This window comes from Chlorocebus sabaeus, chromosome 20 (assembly GCF_047675955.1).
Source record: "Chlorocebus sabaeus isolate Y175 chromosome 20, mChlSab1.0.hap1, whole genome shotgun sequence".
NCBI lineage: Eukaryota > Metazoa > Chordata > Mammalia > Primates > Cercopithecidae > Chlorocebus > Chlorocebus sabaeus.
Genome location: NC_132923.1, coordinates 110389095 through 110408496, shown reverse-complemented (window position 1 = coordinate 110408496; position 19402 = coordinate 110389095). Strand labels below are relative to the sequence as shown.

The 19402-nt window shown below is 47.7% G+C and overlaps 2 protein-coding genes across 3 annotated transcripts in view; one reads left to right on the top strand and one right to left on the bottom strand.

Moving 5' to 3' along the window:
- Positions 1–5923: 5923 nt before the first annotated feature.
- LOC119625938 (uncharacterized) lies at positions 5924–8208 on the bottom strand. The gene is made up of 2 exons (XM_073008017.1): positions 7955–8208; positions 5924–7882 (listed from the first exon to the last, which is right to left on the bottom strand). The coding sequence occupies exons 1-2, from the start codon at positions 8206–8208 to the stop codon at positions 7081–7083; spliced, it is 1056 nt and encodes a 351-aa protein (XP_072864118.1). The 3' UTR covers positions 5924–7080.
- The window catches only part of ARID1A (AT-rich interaction domain 1A), an 85125-nt gene continuing 73536 nt past the window's right edge, over positions 7814–19402 (top strand). The window contains exon 1 of one of the 2 annotated variants that reach the window (XM_007979881.3): positions 7814–9349. In XM_007979881.3, coding sequence (XP_007978072.3) covers positions 8207–9349 — 1143 coding nt within the window. In that variant the 5' untranslated portion in view covers positions 7814–8206. The remainder of the gene's footprint in view (positions 9350–19402) is intronic. The other variant, XM_073007642.1, reaches the window with a different exon arrangement.

Sequence of the window (19402 nt, the reverse complement as noted above, 5' to 3'; positions counted from 1 at the left end):
GTCTGGGCAATATGGCGAAACCCCATCTCTACAAAAACATTTTTAAAAATTAGCTGGGTGTGGTGGCGCATGCCTGTAGTCTCAGCTATTAGGGAGGCTGAGGCAGGAAAACCACCTGAGTCCGGGGAGGTCAAGGCTGCAGTAAGCCATGGTCACACCACTGAACTCCAGCCTGGGCAACAGAGTGAGACCCTATCTCAAAAAATAAATAAAATAAAATAAAATTCTACTGCCAAGTAGTAGCTAAATGTAATTTCCCCCCACCCCCCGAGACAGAATCTTGCACTGGGGTGCAGTGGCATGATCTCAGCTCACTGCAACCTCAGCCTCCGGGGTTCAAGTAATTGTCCTGCCTCAGCCTCCCAAGTAGCTGGGATTACAGGTGGCTGCCACCATGCCCGGATAATTTTTCTAATTTTAGTAGACAGGGCTTCACCATGTTAACTGAGCTGGTCTCAAACTCCTGACCTCAGGTGATCCGCCCTCCTAGGCCTCCCAAAGTGCTGAGATTACAGGTGTAAGCCACAGTGCCTGGCACTAAATGTAATTTCTATAGCATTAATAAGTATTCCAGGAGGTAGTTAGATCAAGGAACAAGGTACTTAATGAAGTTTTAAAATATGGCTTTGGAATGGTTATTATTAGCAATCGTCATACTGTTAATTTCTAGTTGAAAGAATAACAGGCTCACAAAAATTTCTAAGCCTTAGGAGAAGACCGATTTTGGTGGAAATTGGGTCAGAAGAGCATGTGCAACTCAAGGATTGCTCAGGATGAACAAGTGCATAGGTTAAAGTTGCTTTATCATGAAAGGTGAGTATTTAGGGTAGAGACCGTGGTCTTAGTCTACAGAACTTGGTTAAGCTTATAAAATGGTTTCTGTTTACCCTTTCTACAATCAGTGACAAATTGTACTAATAATGATGGACTCCTAAAAACCCTCAGTAGCCAATCAGGTTGTAGCCCCCTTGACCTTAAAGTTTTTTCCTAGAGAATATTTTCTTTCTGAAGGCTGTGTGGTACCTCCACTCTCCCGTGATTCCACCTTGGAAACACTAGCTACTACTTCATAAAGAACTGGAAGGTAGGTGTGGCGGAGTCAACTACAATCCCTCTTTTCTAAACACTTTGGACTTCCAACTTTATCTGGGCTAAAGGGGCAAACACATTAGCCACAAACTCGGGTTTTTGTTCGACAGAGTATCCATATTTTATTTATTTATGTATTTATGTATTTATTTTGAGACGGAGTCCCGCTCCGTCGCCCAGGCTCGAGTGCAGTGCGCTATCTCGGCTCACTGCAAGCTCCAACTCCCGGGTTCATGCCATTCTCCTGCCTCAGCCTCCCGAGTAGCTGGGACTACAGGCTGCCGCCACCACGCCTGGCTAATTAGAGTATCCATATTTTTAAGTAGTTGTGAGTGATTAGAAGAAAAATACTTCAATGAGCTCTTGGGCTTTGTTGCAAAGTCCAAAGGGACTAGTAAAAATGTGTAATCTCCATCCTGGTTTTGGTGTTGGGGGCAAAAATAGTGCCTAGTGTTGCACAGCACTGTGTGCTCTTGAGTGTAGTTTGTGGATGAGTTATATTGATGAATACACATTGTGGTAGAGGTGTGTGTGTGTGTTTCCATGCTGGGTTTTTTTTTTTTTTTTTGAAAGGAGTCTCACTCTGTCGCCCAGGCTGGAGTGCAGTGGCGCAATCCCGGCTCACTGCAACCTCTGCCTCCTGAGTTCGAGCGATTTTCTCCTGCCTCAGCCTCCTGAGTAGCCCGGATTATAGGTGCCTGCCACTATGCGCAGCTAATTTTTGTGCTTTTAGTAGAGACGGTGTTTCACTATGTTGGCCAGGCTGGTTTTGAACTCCTGACCTCAAATGATCTGCCAGCCTTGGCCTCCCATACTGTTTTTAAAATGGCTTGTTGAATAGGCTTGATGAAGTGTGCTGGATTTTTTTCGTCCATTGTCTCCTGTTCTGTCCCTCCCACAGCAAGACTAGAAGAGCAACAACACACTTCTATATAGGTCTCTAGTAGTCTCTTTGGAAGGGTAGGCCAATAAGAACCAACATGCTGGTCCCTACCCCCAACCCCTCTGGTGACTTCTGAATCCAGTTTCAATATTGTTAAATTTCAGGGAAGAAAGTGATAATGTGGAAAAGTGCCAAAACTCAGTCTGATTTTTCCTGGCAGCTTTCCCTTGGTGTCATCGGTAAGTTCTGCATTTCACTGGAGTGGAGTGCCACACTGCTACTATAGTATTCGCTCCCACGCCTGACTTTTTTGTTTGGTTCATTTTATCTTTGGGAATAGGCATTTTCTGTAGGGATAGATGGGTTTAAACCCTATTAAAGCTGGTCAGAATGTTTTTCATTAGGGGCCACTCAATTCCTGTCTTATACCTAATAGATTTCTTTGGATTTTCTCTGATTCTTATACAAAAAAAACCCCAGTATCATCATGCTGGAGGATTCTCTTGAGGTGGTTGCTTTGCAGAGAACAGACAGCATGTTTGCTTTTTTAGCCACCTATCCTATTTCATAGGACTGCATGCCTGCCTCCCTCCATTTTGTCTGTGCTTACACTGTTTTTGCTTCTCTTTCCAACTCTTCTACAGAACTTGTGTTGGAACAAAAGACTCCATTCCAGATCCATTCCAGAGTTGCTGTGAGAAACTTCCCCACTGACTCTTTTTTCCTAACTCAGTAAAATGGCAGTGTAAGAAAGCTTTATGGAGGCAAGGGCTGAAAGAAATCTCCACCTAGAATACAGTGTTTGATTTTTCCTTCTGATTTTCTTGTCAACTCTCAAAAACTTCCCTTATAATCATTTTATATGTGTGAAATTTACCTAGGATGGTTTTAAAGAACAAAACAAAACAAAAGCAGCCTACATTGGTTTAACATGGGAAGTCCAAGATAACAGATTTTTTCTGTTCCTGGGCAATAGCCTTCTGTGCTAAGACTGGTGACCTTACCCTTCCTTGGTAATATTGTTGGTGCTTAGCCTTCCAGATCTAAAAACAGCTTAGTATAATAAGTACCAAGTACAAAATTGTTAAGTTTCTCTTTTGATTGACTATGAAGTGGCTATCAAGCTTTTGTTTTTGTTTTTTGAGACGGAGTCTCGCTCTGTTGCCCAAACTGGAGTGCAGCGGCACCATCTCGTCTCACTGCAACCTCCACCTCCTTGGTTCAATCAATTCTCCTGCCTCAGCCTCCCGAGTAGCTGGGATTACAGGCGGGTGCCACCACGCCCGGCTAAGTTTTTGTATTTTTAGTAGAGACAGGGTTTCACCGTGTTAGCCAGGATGGTCTCGATCTCCTGACCTCATGATCCACCCACCTCAGCCTCCCAAAGTGCTGAGATTACAGGCCTGAGCCACTGAGCCTGGCTCAAGCTTCTTTAAGTGGGTTTTTCATACAGTATTTTTTGTATTAGTTGGTGAATACAAATCTTCAATGAGTTCAGCAGAAATAAGAAATCCAAATTCCGATCTGCCCAGTGGTTTTATAAAACCCCAGTCCTGTTTTTTTGTTTTTTGTTTTTTAAAAAAATATTAGTAGTAGTAGCTTTACTCAGTCTTTTCCACAAAAATAAGCTCACTGGTCAGCAAGCTCACCAGTAAGACTGGTGAGTGAGGCTGTACTTAGGAGAATATGAACGCCTTGGTACCTTTTTCCTTATATTAGACTGGCCCTGGGTGTTATTTTTGTTTGAAACCTGCCACAAGCCAGACCAGCCTGGACTTTTACTTATTTTATTTTTTGTTTTAGTTTTGGGGAAAGTGGGGGTGAGGGTAATTTTTATTTTATTTTGGGACAAAATAAGCTGGTTGACTTACGCCTGAGGCTCTTTTTTTCACAGCTACTTTGGGGAAAAAAAGTCTTACTCAGAAATTAACATTTCTCAAAATGTGTTCCTTATTATTCTGAAATATAAATGACCCCAAATTGCTTAAGAGTTTGAGATGAATGAAGAAAAGATCTAGAAAAGCATTTACTGTGTGCCCACCAAGTTTGAGGCCTCCTGGTTTGCTCCTTTGGGATTCTAGGTCCTCGGCAGGCACAGTTTTACCGCGAAGAGCTGTTGAATGCCATTCCAAGTTCATTCCATTTTTCTCCGTGTGTGGATCCAGTTCGTATTTTACAGCTCCCGTCTGGGAGCCGGTAACATAATGAATTGCCTTGACTCTCGCTTCAATCCACTTTCCTCGCTTAATATGCAGCCCAAAGTTTTGCAACTCGCTGTCAGATGGTAGTGCTAGACTTTCACACCGATCCCAAAGCCTCCGCTGGGGCTGTTTCTTAACACGGAGTTACAAACTTTAAGAAACAGACAGCTCCAGACGGAAATCCACGCCAGGCTTTGAACTCTGCTTCTGGCTTCCGTCAACTGACATAGTTGCCCTTTTGCTCAAACTCGCAGCTCTAGTTCGCACTCGAGAGAGCTCTGCTGGGTGTCTGCTGCTGTGCCGCGGCGGGAACGTGTGGGGGCAACAACCTGGCGCTCCAACGATTCTCCACGCCTTAGTTAGGAACCTAAGCAAACCCTCACTAGGGTCCCTGGGCTTAAAACGACTTCTCCCACAAGGATTGGGTGGAAGAAGGAGCCGAGCCCGATCTTCTGTTTGTTTGTTGAGTTTTTCAGACATTTAGGGGAAGCAAATTGCAAGAGAGGAAGGGCTGTCTTCCCTGCACACGTTTCCCTCTCCTAGCAAACCCTCCAGGCCTCGGTTCCACATTTTGCAGTTGACTCTCTGGATTTTAATAGGTTGTTCCCTTATCCTCGGGCCCAATCCATGCACACTGTGCAGCCGGATAAAATGGGAGCACATCCTCTGCCATTTTCAGCCAGTTTGTCCTGGCAGCCCTGCCCCCTTCCTTGGCTGCTCTGTCGCTGGAGTTAATGCGCCCAGAAACTCCGCCTGATACTCCAGGCCGCAGATCCAGTCCATGTTTGTTAAGTGCCGTGCGGTCGCGGACGGCGATAAGAACTCTCCTGTGAGGGAGAGCTAGCGAGACTTTAGTCCGGTTTCCATGTCAACGATTCAGTCCATATTTGCCATCAGGCTGTTGGCCGAGGCGCTTTCGCGAGGGTAGCGCTGTCCTAGTCCTAGTTCTCCAATCTGCGCCGGGATTCCTGAGCTGCCTGGGTGTGGGGTTAAAAGGCAGGGACCTTGGGGGAGAAAACTCCGCCGAAGGGAGGACCCACAGCCCCCAGCCGGGGTCTTGCTGCTTGGGCCAGCCACGTGCCCAGCTCCTCCCTTCCCCCGCTTTCCCGCTGCCACTGCCCCTAGGGAAAGCTGATGGGCCAGTTTCTAAAAAAGTTCCCTCAGCTCAACAGTCCCTGGGATTGTGGTGTGGGGCTCTAAAGGTAAAAGTGGAAGAGAACCCTAGTGAATTAAAAAACAAAAAGAGATGCCGCATTATCTCCTCCAACCCAGGTGGATAGATTTTTGTGCACTTTACCTTATTGCTAGAGAAAAATGGTGACTGTTTTCAAAACAGCGTGCCCACGTGTAGGGAAGGAGATTTTTGGCGCTTTCCATATTTCACAGCCATTGAAGAAAGGGGATGAGGGCTTTCTTTGGAGAGAAATCCATTTTAGCTTCCAGATTTTCACTGGGCTCCAGGTTTCCCATTACACCCCAGCTCTGAGGAAAATGGCAGGGTAATTGCATGTAAAAAAAATCCTCATTTGTGTGCAGGACTCAGGACTGTTTGCCAGCTCAGAGGCAGTTGATTAAATAGCCAAGCTCTATTTATGAGGCAGCCTATAATTTGGTTTCTAGGACCTAATGCACCGGGGAGAGTTGTTGCCCCTGAGGACTATGAGTGAAAAGAGGGCACTGGCCCATACCAGTCAGTTGGATCTTCTTGGTAGGCTGCTTTGGTTCTTGGCTTGAGGCCGGGGGAGGGGAGAAGAATAAAGCTGTGGGATTTTTTTTTTTTTCCACCACTGTTAGATTAACAGGAAGGTTTTGCCGTTTCAGTGTAGGATTCACTAAGTTTTCTTGGTGGGAGAAGTGAGTTCAGGCTTTGGAATTATTCATAGTGACCAGGGATATGGCCAGCACTCCAGGGTCCTGCATAATCTAAGCTAATGGTCCTGTGGCCATGAAGTCTCCCTTTACAAAATCTGAGGGGGAAAAGATCCTGGTGTCTAGGAACACTGGCCTGGGCCTTTCCCAAGGCAGCCTTGGGTCTGGTGAGGAGCTGGAATCCCCTCTGGCTTTCGTAGCCTGTCATGTCAGAACATTCCAAGTCAGCCTGAGGAAGAAAAGGCTGCTGCTGGGATTTGGTGGGGCCTGTAGATCAGGACAACACTGGAGTTTTCTGTGTATGTCTTGATCTTTTCAGATCCAGCTCAATCTGGGTCTCTTAGAATGTTAATGGTAAACTTTAAACAATTTTTACGCTACAGGATAGAAAACAAATCTGAGAAGCATCCATTTTCTAAGTGACTTGTTGGACTGTGCCTTTTCTTCAAGGAGAAAATGGTTTCCATTTTCTGCATCTCTCTTCTGTAATGGTTTGAACACTCAGGTTCCTGCAGTCCCTGGAGCCTCTTCTGTGGGTTTTCAGTCTTAGAAGGTACTGTCTTTGGAGACTGAGGATACTGGTCATCGTGGGCTAAGTTTTCCTGAGAGGGAGTGAAAACGGGGTTTAGGTTCTCCTGCTGGGTAACTGTTCTATGCTCCTAAAGCAACTTCAGTGGCCTCCATTTTAAGTCAGTGGTGAGATGATCAGTTTTGACTTCAAATCCATTTTGATATTCTGATTCCATTGTTGAATGTGCTCACAACTTGACTTTTTTTTTTTTTTTTTAAGGCAAGTAGACCGAAGGCAGCTTTGGTGACTCCACTTCTTTTTAAAGTCACCCTCCTCTGTCCTCTGACTTTAAGTGACAGGCAGTTCCCTCCCCTCTTTCAATTCTGTAAAATGGGGATAATCCGGACCTCATGCCCCCAGAGCCTTGTGAGGACCGGCTAATGAGGGCAGGCGAGTGGGAAACGAATCGTCTGAACAATGACCAGTCATTCCTTTGGGCTCGCAAAGAGGGTAAAAAGGCTGGGTCTTTAGCGGGGTCTGTAGAAGGCTTTGAAGACGAAAAGTGCTGTAGAGGTGCTAAACAGCAGCCAACGGACCGGGCCCGCTGCCAGGGGGTCAGGGCTGGGCCGAGGCGGCCGCGGTCTCGGGCTCTGGCCAATTTTGCAGCCGCGGGTAAAGTTCACGCTGCCCGCTCCCCTCGGTACGGCCGGGAGGGGACAGACCTGGATAGGGACGCCGGGAGGGAGGCGGCGCAGGCTCCAGAGATGCGCGGGCTCCGGGCCGGGTTTTCTCCGAAGCCTTCGGCGGCGGCGCTGCCTAGCGAAAGCGGCTAAGGGCCTGCCGCCGCCGCGGCTTGTTCTCTCCCCTCCTCCTTTGTGAGGGGTAGGGAGCGAGTCCGTTCCACGGCCTGCGCCCGCTCCGCTCTCCACTCCGGGTTTGCCAGGCGGCCGCGACGGCGCTGGGTAAAATGGCAGTGCTGAGCCTCGTGTCGGAGTGAGGGGGACTCGGAGGAGAGTGGGGCGCTCTAGCCGCTCAGTCCGGCCGACCGCTTTCTCGCCCGCCCGCTGCCGCGCCGCAGCCTCGACCCAAGACGCGGCTGGCGAGGGGAGGCAGGGCGCCCGGCCCGGCCCGCGCTCTGACTCTGGCTCCCGGCGCCCGGGCTGCTGCCGCGCGCCCTCCAGCCCGCCCGTCCCGGGTCCCCCTCCCCCCGCTCCCTCCCTCCCTCCCTCCCCGCCCCCTCCCCCTCGCCTCCCTCCCTCCCTCCCTCCTCCTTTCTCCGGCAGCAGAAAGCGGAGAGTCACAGCGGGGCCAGGCCCTGGGGAGCGGAGCCTCCACCGCCCCCCTCATTCCCAGGCAAGGGCTTGGGGGGAATGAGCCGGGAGAGCCGGGTCCCGAGCCTACAGAGCCGGGAGCAGCTGAGCCGCCGGCGCCTCGGCCGCCGCCGCCTCCTCCTCCTCCGCCGCCGCCAGCCCGGAGCCTGAGCCGGCGGGGCGGGGGGGAGAGGAGCGAGCGCAGCGCAGCAGCGGAGCCCCGCGAGGCCCGCCCGGGCGGGTGGGGAGGGCAGCCCGGGGGACTCGGCCCCGGGGCGGGGTGGGAGGGGGGGAGAAGACGAAGACAGGGCCGGGTCTCTCCGCGGACGAGACAGCGGGGATCATGGCCGCGCAGGTCGCCCCCGCCGCCGCCAGCAGCCTGGGCAACCCGCCGCCGCCGCCGCCCTCGGAGCTGAAGAAAGCCGAGCAGCAGCAGCGGGAGGAGGCGGGGGGCGAGGCGGCGGCGGCGGCAGCGGCCGAGCGCGGGGAAATGAAGGCAGCCGCCGGGCAGGAAAGCGAGGGCCCTGCCGTGGGGCCGCCGCAGCCGCTGGGAAAGGAGCTGCAAGACGGGGCCGAGAGCAATGGGGGTGGCGGCGGCGGCGGAGCTGGCGGCGGCGGCGGGCCCGGCGCGGAGCCGGACCTGAAGAACTCGAACGGGAACGCGGGCCCTAGGCCCGCCCTGAACAATAACCTCACGGAGCCGCCCGGCGGCGGCGGTGGCGGCAGCAGCGATGGGGTGGGGGCGCCTCCTCACTCTGCCGCGGCCGCCTTGCCGCCCCCAGCCTACGGCTTCGGGCAACCCTACGGCCGGAGCCCGTCTGCCGTCGCCGCCGCCGCGGCCGCCGTCTTCCACCAACAACATGGCGGACAACAAAGCCCTGGCCTGGCAGCGCTGCAGAGCGGCGGCGGCGGGGGCCTGGAGCCCTACGCGGGGCCCCAGCAGAACTCTCACGACCACGGCTTCCCCAACCACCAGTACAACTCCTACTACCCCAACCGCAGCGCCTACCCCCCGCCCGCCCCGGCCTACGCGCTGAGCTCCCCGAGAGGTGGCACTCCGGGCTCCGGCGCGGCGGCGGCTCCCGGCTCCAAGCCGCCTCCCTCCTCCAGCGCCTCCGCCTCTTCGTCGTCTTCGTCCTTCGCTCAGCAGCGCTTCGGGGCCATGGGGGGAGGCGGCCCCTCCGCGGCCGGCGGGGGAACTCCCCAGCCCACCGCCACCCCCACCCTCAACCAACTGCTCACGTCGCCCAGCTCGGCCCGGGGCTACCAGGGCTACCCCGGGGGCGACTACGGCGGCGGGCCCCAGGACGGGGGCGCCGGCAAGGGCCCGGCGGACATGGCCTCGCAGTGCTGGGGGGCTGCGGCGGCGGCAGCGGCGGCGGCGGCGGCGGCCGCCTCGGGAGGGGCCCAACAAAGGAGCCACCACGCGCCCATGAGCCCCGGGAGCAGCGGCGGCGGGGGGCAGCCGCTTGCCCGGACCCCTCAGGTACACAGCTGAGTGGGGAGGGGGCTGGGGCGAGCGTGGTCCTGGGGGTGGGTGGCGGCTGCGGTGAGCGGGCCACAGCCTTGGGCTCCCCTCAGTCTCGGGCCCCCACTGCTGGGGAGCTGCCATTGTCTGGCTCTTCTCTCTTAAAATGGCTGCCTGTCTGCCTTCCTCTCCTTTCCTCCTCCAGCCTTTGTGTCGGGCTTTCCCAGAGGTGTCTGCTTCTCTTGTTCCTCTCCCCTGGTCCCTTCGAACTCCAGGGGTCTTGATGGGGGTGCGGGGCAGAGTGTGTGGGGAAGGGCCTGGCCGGGAGTGAGGGGGTGCTGGGGGCTCAGGTTAGGAGTGTAGGCAGTGGTAGGAACCCAGGAGTTGAATGAACGTTTCTTTGCTCACCTGCGGCTCCTCTCCGTCCCCCAGCCTTCCTCTGGGCCGCCCCCCATCTGTGCTTTCAAAGAGGGCCCCTAGAGCTCGGGGGGACCTCGAGGGAGGGCAGGGGACTGCTTGGGAGCTGCTAGAGGCCGGCTGCGGTTCACCTAGGGCAGCCCTTGCCATCTCCTGTCTTAGGCTCCGCCGGCCCAGTGGCCTGGGCTTCTCTCTGGAAGTGCTGGTAAACAGCTGAGTGATTGGAGTAGTAAGTGCAGATTGCTTTGGTTTGGGATTTGAATTATGGAGGTAAAATCCTTCTGTCAAAGCCAGGAGACAGTTGGTCTTAGGTTGACATCCTATCTGTGATCTGATTGGCTCCCCATCTCCTGCTCTTGGCCATTTATAATTGCCTCTGATGTAATGGTACAACAATCCTGATGAGCTCATAAACTTTTACACTCTGCTTTTCTGCCAGTGATAACCCAAACCATCGCTGCCACTATCTGCCTTTTATTCCAGAGCTGAAATTGGCTGTGACCTTGAGGAGGGAGGTTTAAGTAGCAATACTGTATCAGCAGGAGCAAAGCCTCAGACAGCCTGCCCTTGTTACATTGTGCCCGAAACAAAAGAGGGGGCAATGGCATTTTGCTTGTACCTTGGATTTATTTTGCTTGTTATGTTTTATGCAGCCTGAAATGAATTCTGTGTTGTCAGAACAGTAGCTGAGTTTTTTCTCTACAATGGGTTTGCTGTTTGTTTTGGTTTTGTGACTTTCCTGATGGTATAAATGACTTCTTTGATGGCTCTGAAGATGCATTTGTCTTGAGTAATTTTGACACTGGTTGCTTTGCAGAATTGAAATGATTTTACTGGGGTTTTTATTGAGTGGCAAATGTGGGATCTTTATGGGTGGGGGAGAAAACAATTTTTGTTTTTTTGTTTTTTTTTTTAAGAACTGGGAGCTTTCTGAGGAATTTTATATTAGGTTCCAGCGTTCTGTGTTATGGAAGGCTGGCCTCATTCTTTGTTTACATGTTGAATCTTGTTAACACTTTCTTTTGTTAATTGAACTTTGGAATAGCAGCTTAATTTAAACGGAAGTTGGTGTCTTTCATGATCTTGAGGGACTTTCTCCTAAAGGCTTGGTTTGGTGAAATTGTTTTTTCCTGGAATAACAAAAAGTCTAGTTTTCTGTTTTGTCATCAGTCATTTTAGAGCTTTGAAATAGAGACTGGCCAGTTTATTCCTTTGCATTTTAATGTACCACTTTTTTTCTTGTCTTCCAAGACATGAAGATATGACCTAGAATGACACTTCAGATTAGCTTAGACATTACAACTTCGAAGTATCTTTTTATACTATTCTATCTTGTTTTATTTTATTGCTTTTCTTCCATTTTCATCATGCTCTGTCAGCACTGCTTTTGGTCAGGGATATTGAGTATTCTGTGGAGTCATACATGTTTTCAAAGACGGGGAAGCTCCATCCATCGCCTCCCAAACCCCTTGCGCTTTTGTGCTAGGAGATTTTGTTCACTTATTAGCTGTATTCCCAGCCCATCCTAGAGCTACTTTTCTACTTGTCCTTTGAGCTGGGCATTTTGAAATTAGCTGTGTTAGATGGTGGGCTTGGAGCTCTGTGCCTTGATTCTACATCTTCCATGATGTTGTGCATCTGGGCAAGAAATAGGGAAATGTTACATTGTTTTTCTAGTGTCTGGAGGAAAAGTTTTGTCTTAAAAGACAGCATCCTCTTGTCTCTGGGTCATCCTATAGTCTGAACCTCTTTCCCCTCATTCCCCTTGTTTTGTTTGGTTTTGGCTGAAAAGTTTACCTTTCTTGAAAACTATTACAATAAGTCATTTGGGGTAGTAAGTCAGGGTTCATTTAAAAGCAAAATTGATTTGAACTCTGCTGGTTTGGAAATATTTAGTCAAACTTTTTAAAGAAAAAGCCAACTCTTTTGGTAATAATGATTTCTGTTTTTCAGTCATTAAATTATGGAACACTTTTTCTGTGTGGATGATAGGAGAATGGATGCAGTCCCTGTTTGGAAGCCTGTCTGCTGCCTTTGGATGAATTTTCTGATCTCTTTTATTATCACTAGACCCACACACACACAACATAGATTCCTAATTAATTTCAGCTGAGTGGCCTACTCCCCAGAGGCCCAGGGAATGGGCTGGTGAGCATTCACTTGTTTGAGAGACAGTGCAGCTTCCAGTTTTGTGGACTGCTTCAGGTGTGTGGTAGTAGTCTAGGTGAGGGTTGTAGGTTCAGACTTTGTTCTGAATTCCTTTTTGCCACTTGAGGATGAATGTTTTTTCAGACCACGATGCTTTAGTCTTGAACATTCTGAAATTAAAAAGTCTTGCTCTGCCCCCATCTTTCCCTGGCCCAGTCTTAGATTAAGAATATTTTGCAGCGACTTAATTAACATAGCTAAGGTGATAATGTTTTCATTTGACTCTGCTGTTACGAAATAAAGATTAGGTGTGTGTATTGTGACTATGTCTTTTTCACAGGAGCTGGGAAGGTCCTAGCAGACAAACTTCTACTTCATTCCTTTTCATAAGTAGCGTATGTCAAGTGTTGAATCCTGGTACGGATGACATAGTTTTAGGTTACTTACACACACGAAGTTGATTTAAGGCCTTTTATTGGAACGCTGTTTAGCAATAATACTTTGAGAGTAGTACCAGTTTACCAAGGTAAAAAATAAAATACAATAAATAGTCCAGGAACCAGTTGGATTTGATTGTAGAAGTTTGGTTGTTAGTTTCTACTATGGAAATATCAAATGATATTTCTGACTCCTGGGAAACAGATACAGGAATCCTAGATTTATTATGGGAATGCCTACTGGCAGAAATTCTAGGCTGGCTGAAATACAGGACTCTTGGAGCTCTCTCAAGTAGGAGGGACCAGGAAAACCACACTGAGATGGCACTTTAGTTGTGGGGGTTTCATGTTTCTCTACTGTTCATGAGAGAACTGGGGTGATGAGGATTGAGATGGTGGTGTGAGAACAGAGAAAGCAGCCAGGACTGAGTTTGGCTTCTTGTGTATTGGGCCCTGTGAGGACTTTTTAGGTTTCTTGCTTTGTGTGTGACATGGGTAACCATGACAAGCAGCACCTGCTGAAACAGGATGTCTTGGATTGCATTAAACATTAATATGTTGGATTGACTCCTGTAGGGTGTAATGTCTACAGTAGGCCCTTTGCAAAGAGGTTAGTGAACTTTTTAAAAATGTGGGAATAGGCTAACAAAGTAATGGGCAGGGCCCTTTCCTCTTCCCACCCCTCAAAAGGTTTTATTGATTGGCTTCAACTCTCAAAATTCTAGAAGCAACTGAAGCTTGTAAATACGGTAAAAATGTGGTATTCAAATATATATATATATATATATATAGGCACCGAGTCGTTCTTTTCTGCCAGTGAGCTGTAATGCCTGGGGCTCGAATGGAGTCCTGATTCCTGTGACTTTTATCTCTTGAGTTTTTTGTTGTTTAGATTGGTCATTATTATTACTGATGCACACTTAAGTTGTTATTACTCGTGCACACTTGAATTGTGTGTTGCATTAGTGGTAAAGAGCACAGGACTCACAACAGGAGGAGGAAGGAGGAGGCCTAGGTTCCACATACAGCTCCAGATTAAGCTGTGTGACCCTGGGCAGGTCATTTGCTTTCTCTGTTTTTCATTTTCTCCCTCATCAATAAAATGAAGTTGGTCTGCATGACCTCACTCTAAGATGCTACACATCTGTGCTTCCATAGCTGGCTTGTTTGTGAGGGCAGCTTTCTATACATAAATCAGGGGTCTTGAGACCATCTTTCTTCCCCAGGGCTGAAGGAACTCAAAGCTATTTTCTCCTGAGATTCACAGGAACAAGCTCTGAATAGTTGGGTGCCATTGTGGTCTGTGGGCCTTTACAGAAAAAGCTCTACCAGACTCTTGCCTTGAAACTGTTAATCTGTTTGTCATTAGTCATTCCACCTGGCTGGTGGTTTTAAAACACTAAATAGTCATTGGAAAGTTAGCTAGATTTCATTAAAGCAAGACTTGAAAAATAGTTGCTTCAGGATCCCCAGCAGGCTTTGGCACTTGGGGTTGGGGTGAGGAATGGATATTCATAAGTTCAGTGTTAATATTCTGCTGCTTTTGGGAAGGAGTAGGGAGAGAGAGGAACATTAAGCTCTCCAGATTCCTGGTGTTTGGGCAGGTCTAGGTCTGGTTTGGGCAGTTGGTTGTAATCTGAGTGCTTGGACTTGTCCTGTAAATTTTGCTGAGAGAGAAGCAAAAGTTCCTGAGACTGGAAGAGAAAAAGCTGTTTCAGGGTCAATTTCATAGGTGCATTCGTTGTTTCTCATAGCTATGGTTTAAAAAACTACATGGTGTGCTTTGCACGTGGTCCTGGAAATGCTATTCTTTCTCTTCTCCAATACACCTGAATTTCCATTCTTTCTCTTCCTGGCTTAGCAGTTTAGAAGTGTCATTTAGGTATATTAGAGGAAGGGAGCTTTCCTTTATAAAGGAGAGAAAAAAGTAGAGGAAACGGTGTTTGATAATTCTCTGCTTGACACAGCATCTTCTTCGTCTCTGAAGGAACCGAATGTTTCAGAGCTTTGTGTAAATACTTGCTGAGCTGTCAATATGTACCCAGGAGGTTTCTGTAGTAAGATGTAAACGGTTCTATAGAATGTTTGACAGGCAAATTAGTAAACAGTTTTCAAGCAAAGATAATGCTAGCCTCCTCATGTGGTGGAGTAAAATAACATTGGGGAAAAAGACTTGGGGATAGGAAAAGGGTAGTGCTGGGGGGCAGTAAGTGTGGAGATAAGAAGTGATCTAAAAAAAAAAATTGGCATGGAAAGATGCTGCCCTGGCAGTGAAACCTCTGTGGCCCTGCCTCCATGCTAAGTTCAGGGCATGTGATACCCTGTTAAAGTCAATTGCAGTTTCATAGTGAAAATAGAAGTTTGGAAAGAAGATCCTAAGTGTCAGTAGTAAGGTAAGTATTACCCCAAACACTTGGCTTATGAGACTTTGAGGTTTAAAGGGTAGCTTTGTGAGATTGTTTTTGGCTTGGTTTGCATTTCTGGAATATTAGAAAGGAGAAAAAAGATACTGCAGATTGAGTGTCGTCTTTATCCTCAGTTTCGCTGTTGTACTTGGGATTATAAGTCCGCTACCCAAGGGCCTGGGTTTATTTATACAGTTTTTACTGGACTTCTGTGCATCACTTATGATAAAATTAACATGCCTTTACCCCCTGTTCCTGGGGCAGTACAAAGTCCAAATGTTTGGGGACTCACTACATCTTACTTGAAGGATTGTGTGAGTAGACACTGTCTTTGTTTTTGAAATTGCCATTTTAGGATTAAAAACATATATGGGTTCCTTCAGTGACACATTGTTTTTATGGAGGAAGAAGAAGAATCAATGAATATTTTAGCTGTCTGCCTGGTCCTCTTCTTTGGTAGCCTTGTGAGATGACCAGATTTGCCTTCTCAGAATGTCTTTTTTAACTAGATTCATTGACTCTGACACCAGTTTTCTTTGTAAGAAATATTTTTTAGACCAGAGTCCTGGAAGTGCCCTTTTGACTTAGCTGTTTATATAGTAGCAGGGAATATGAATGTAATTATGGTCCTGACCATGATTTTTAGGTTCAGCTAACTTACTACCAAAGGCTACCAGCTTGTTTTAATACAAAACACAAAAACTTGGATTGACAGACATAGGTTGCTTAATATTGCATGGTCCTTTCCCAGTATGTTGGTGGTGAGGGTATTAGGAACTTCAAACTTACTGCTGAGAGCATTGTTTCTAAGTCAGAGAGATCTGGAAATTCCATTGGGGGTGGGAAATAGCCCTGTGTGATTATACCAGCTAGGTACTAGGAAGAGATTTAAAAGGTACAAACAATATCTCCATCAGAGGCATTTAGTTTTCTTAGAAAAGCATACTTATGTGCACATATCTGGAAAACTTGCAAAGTAAGGTTTTATAAATGGATATAGACCACACTAAATATGTGAGCTGAAGGCATTAGAGGAAAAGGTTCAATCAGTTTGGCAGGGTTAATTAACCTGGGACAGCTTTTCAGAGGCTTTTTTTGTGAAGCTAAATACTCAAGAAAGTTAAAGTACTAATTTGCCTTTTCATAATGCTATTCTTAAGTTCCATGGACTTGATAGAATCCACATTGCACATCCATCTCCAGACCAGTAGTTGTCTCAGTGTTCCAGTGACTTTGAGAATTTGGACTCTAATCATAAAACTCCCTGAAAGAGTGGTTCCAGGGTCTTAGTGGTTCCTGTGGTTAGGTCAAGTCTTTGGTACAGACTGCTATGTTCTTGGCTAGTTTAGGGGCACTTTTCTAGTAAATTTGGATTTGGAAGGTCACGTCACCTTCAGAGTTGTGTGCCCTGGACAGCTCTGTAGTAATGGTGGTTCAACTTTGTTGGTGAGTCCGGACCTTTTCTGTCTTGGCAGAGTTACTTGACCTTTCTTAAATCAAGAGCCATGAAGTACCTGTTGGGACTCTTAGGCTGCTATTTCTGAAGAGCTGGGAGTTGTGTTCAAGCCAAGTTGCTTGTGTTAGACTGTATATTGAGGTTGATGGGTTAGGTAAGTGTGCATATATGCAGTCTGCCCATTTATTCATAGAAATGGCCTTTAATACTGTTTTTGGCCAAGTGCGATAGCTCACACGAATAATCCCAGCACTTTGGGAGGCCAAGGGGAAAGGATTGCCCAAGCCCAGGACCAGCCTGGGCTATTAACATAGGGAGACCCCATCTCTACAAGACACAAAAATTGCTGGATGTGGTGGTATGCACCTGTAGTCCCAGCTTACTCAGAAAGCTGAAGCAGGAGAATCGCTTGAGCCCAGGAGGTTGAGGCTGTAGTAAGCCGTGATTACGCCAGTGCACTCCAGCCTGGGCAGTGGAGCCAAGACCTTGTCTCAAAAAAAAAATTGTTTTTTACTGGATTTCTATGGCCAAGCAGCTAACAAATGCTGCTCACCAATGCTTAATCCTTGTGGAGCCTCTGGAATATAGTGATTTTGGTTTCTTTACCTGCTGGTCCATGTATGGTTGGGCCTTGGCACTTCCCTGGTCAAGGATCATCAGTGAATGCTTAACAGCTGAAGATGCATGGTGTGTCCAGTGCCAGGCCATTATAATGCTTTTACCTGGAGAAGGATTGGTTACACTGGTTACACTGCTCCAGTACAGAAGTACTGCAGCCCTTTTTTTTTTCTTTTTGAGATGGAGTCTCAGTCTGTCACCCAGACTGGAATACAGTGGTGTAATCTCGGCTCACTGCAACCTCTGCTTCCCAGGTTCAAGCGAGTCTCATGCCTCAGCCTCCCAAGTAGCTGGGATTACAGGATCCCGCCATCATGCCAGGTTAAGTTTTGTATTTTTAGTAGAGATGGAGTTTCATCATGTTGGCCAGGCTGGTCTTGAACTCCCAACCTCAGGTGATCCACCCACCTTGGTCTTCCAAAGTGCTGGGATTACAGGCATGAGCTACCGTGATAGGCCCTTTTCTTTTTTCTTTTCTTTTTTTTTTAAAATAATTGTCCATGACCTGCTGAAAGTACTGGAGTCTTGGATAAACATTATAGTTTAGAAGTATTGCTTCCACCTTTTTTGCCTTGCCATTTTTGCATTTTGCGAAAGTGGGTTTTCAGTTACTCAGAATTGGGCACCATAGTTAACCTGCTATGGATTACAGGTATTTAGGGGCTTGAGATGAACTCTTTGATCAATCCCAGGTTTTATAGGAATCCAAGTTCTGGTGAATATTGACTTAACAGCCTTGAGTGTTGTTCCTGAAATTGCCCCTCCTCTGCATTTAAATGGATGAAATTAGTTTTTTACTGAATGTGAAGGGACATCTGAATGAACTTCTATTTGTTTTTGTTAGTCACTTGTGCATAGCTGGAATATTATCTTGGGACAGGTTGAGTCTTTATTTCCCAGTGGCTTCTGCATTTTCTGAGGGTGGACTGGAATGGGACGAAGTCTAATGCCAAGAATGCATTCCAACATGCTGCAGAGTAGGAAATTTGATCCCTGAAATGTTGACTTAGTGTTGGTTATGGTACATATTAGAAATCACCCAGTAATCCAGGACAGATTTTTGTCACCCTTCAGGAAGTTATGTTGATATTAAATACTAAGGGGCTTTGGGTACTGAGCTAAGTGCTCTGCAGGCCCAAAGCACTGCTCGAATTGCTACCCATATGAAGAGGAAATGTGCCATGTGCCTTTTTTTTTTTTTCTCTTTTGCATTTGGGCTTCCTTATGGCTTTGTTGCTTTTATGTTCCCAAGTCTGCAAAGTTAGATATTAGACTTCCTCCTCCCTTGGCACTGGCACATTCATGATTTTCCATGGCTCATCACCAGCAGCCAAGATTTTTGTATGCTTTTCTCTCTTAAACTTGTTCGTTTTCAGCTTGCTTGTTTATAGGCATCTCTGTTTAAAGGAACCCTTCTTTCCCCTTAAGATCTAGCACCAGGGGAGCTTGGTGGTTGGTATGATATCAGTCATTTAAAAGCCCATTTGGTGTGTGCTTGGTGTTTTTATTTTGCCTCATGTTTTCCTTGAGGTCACAACGTGCTTGCTGGGCATGAGTGTGTTTGGGCCCAGCTGTTTACTCTCAACTGCTGTGTACTTTGACTTTAAGAAGAGTGCGAGGTCAGCCACGTGGTAGAGGATTAAAGGCCACATAGTGTTGGATGCTTCCTTTCAGAGGAAACAGATATATCTTTGGGCTCTTCTTGCCCAGTGATTTCTCCTGTCTGGGGTAGACATTATTGCTTTCTGTTGTCCTTAGAGAACAGGGCAGAAATGCTGGGAATTGGTTTATTACTGTGTCTTCTTTGGCAAATATGTATGTCTTTTTTTCTTGCTTTTTGGACAACATTCTGTTCTGGTCCTAAGGTACTGGAGTTCACAGGTTGATCCAGTGTTATGTGAAACTCTTGGTAATTTAGGTTTGGATAACCGGCTTTCAGTCTCCAGATTTCTAACATTTTGCTTGTTTAGGAGTTTAGGCTGCTAAAGAGAACCATATTACAATTGTTTGGGGAACAATTCTGTAGGTAGTTTTATCTGTTCTTGGGTCACAGATCCTCACCAGGATCCTGACTTTGTTTTTGAGACGGAGTCTTGCTCTGTCGTCCAGGCTGGAGTGCAGTGTAGTGGCATGATTTCAGCTTACTGCAACCTCGGCCTCCTGGGTTCAAGGGATTCTCCTGCCTCAGCTTCCTGAGTGGCTAGGACTACAGGTGTGCGCCACCTGTGTGCCACCCTGCCTGGCTAATTTTTTTTTTTTGAGATGGAGTCTTGTTCTGTCACCCGTGCTGGAGTACAGTGGCATGATCTCGGCTCACTGCAACCTCCGTCTCCCAGATTCAAGTGACTCTCCTGCCACAGCCTCCCAAGTAGCTGGGACTGTAGGCGCCTTCCACCGCACCTGGCTAATTTTTGTATTTTTAGTAGAGATGGGGTTTCACCATCTTGGCCAGGCTGGTCTCAAACTCCTGACCTCATGATTGATCCACCTGCCTCGCCCTCCCAGAGTGCTGGGATTACACGCATAAGCCACCACGCCCGGCCTAATTTTTGTATTTTTAGTAGCGATGGGGTTTTACCATGTTGGCCAG

Coding starts and splice junctions, on each gene's coding strand:
- LOC119625938 (XM_073008017.1), bottom strand. CDS start 8,208: ATGATCCCCGCTGTCTCGTCCGCGGAGAGACCCGGCCCTGTCTTCGTC. Junction 7,883..7,954: donor GCTCAGCTGCTCCCGGCTCT/GTAGGCTCGGGA, acceptor GGGGCGGTGGAG/GCTCCGCTCCCCAGGGCCTG.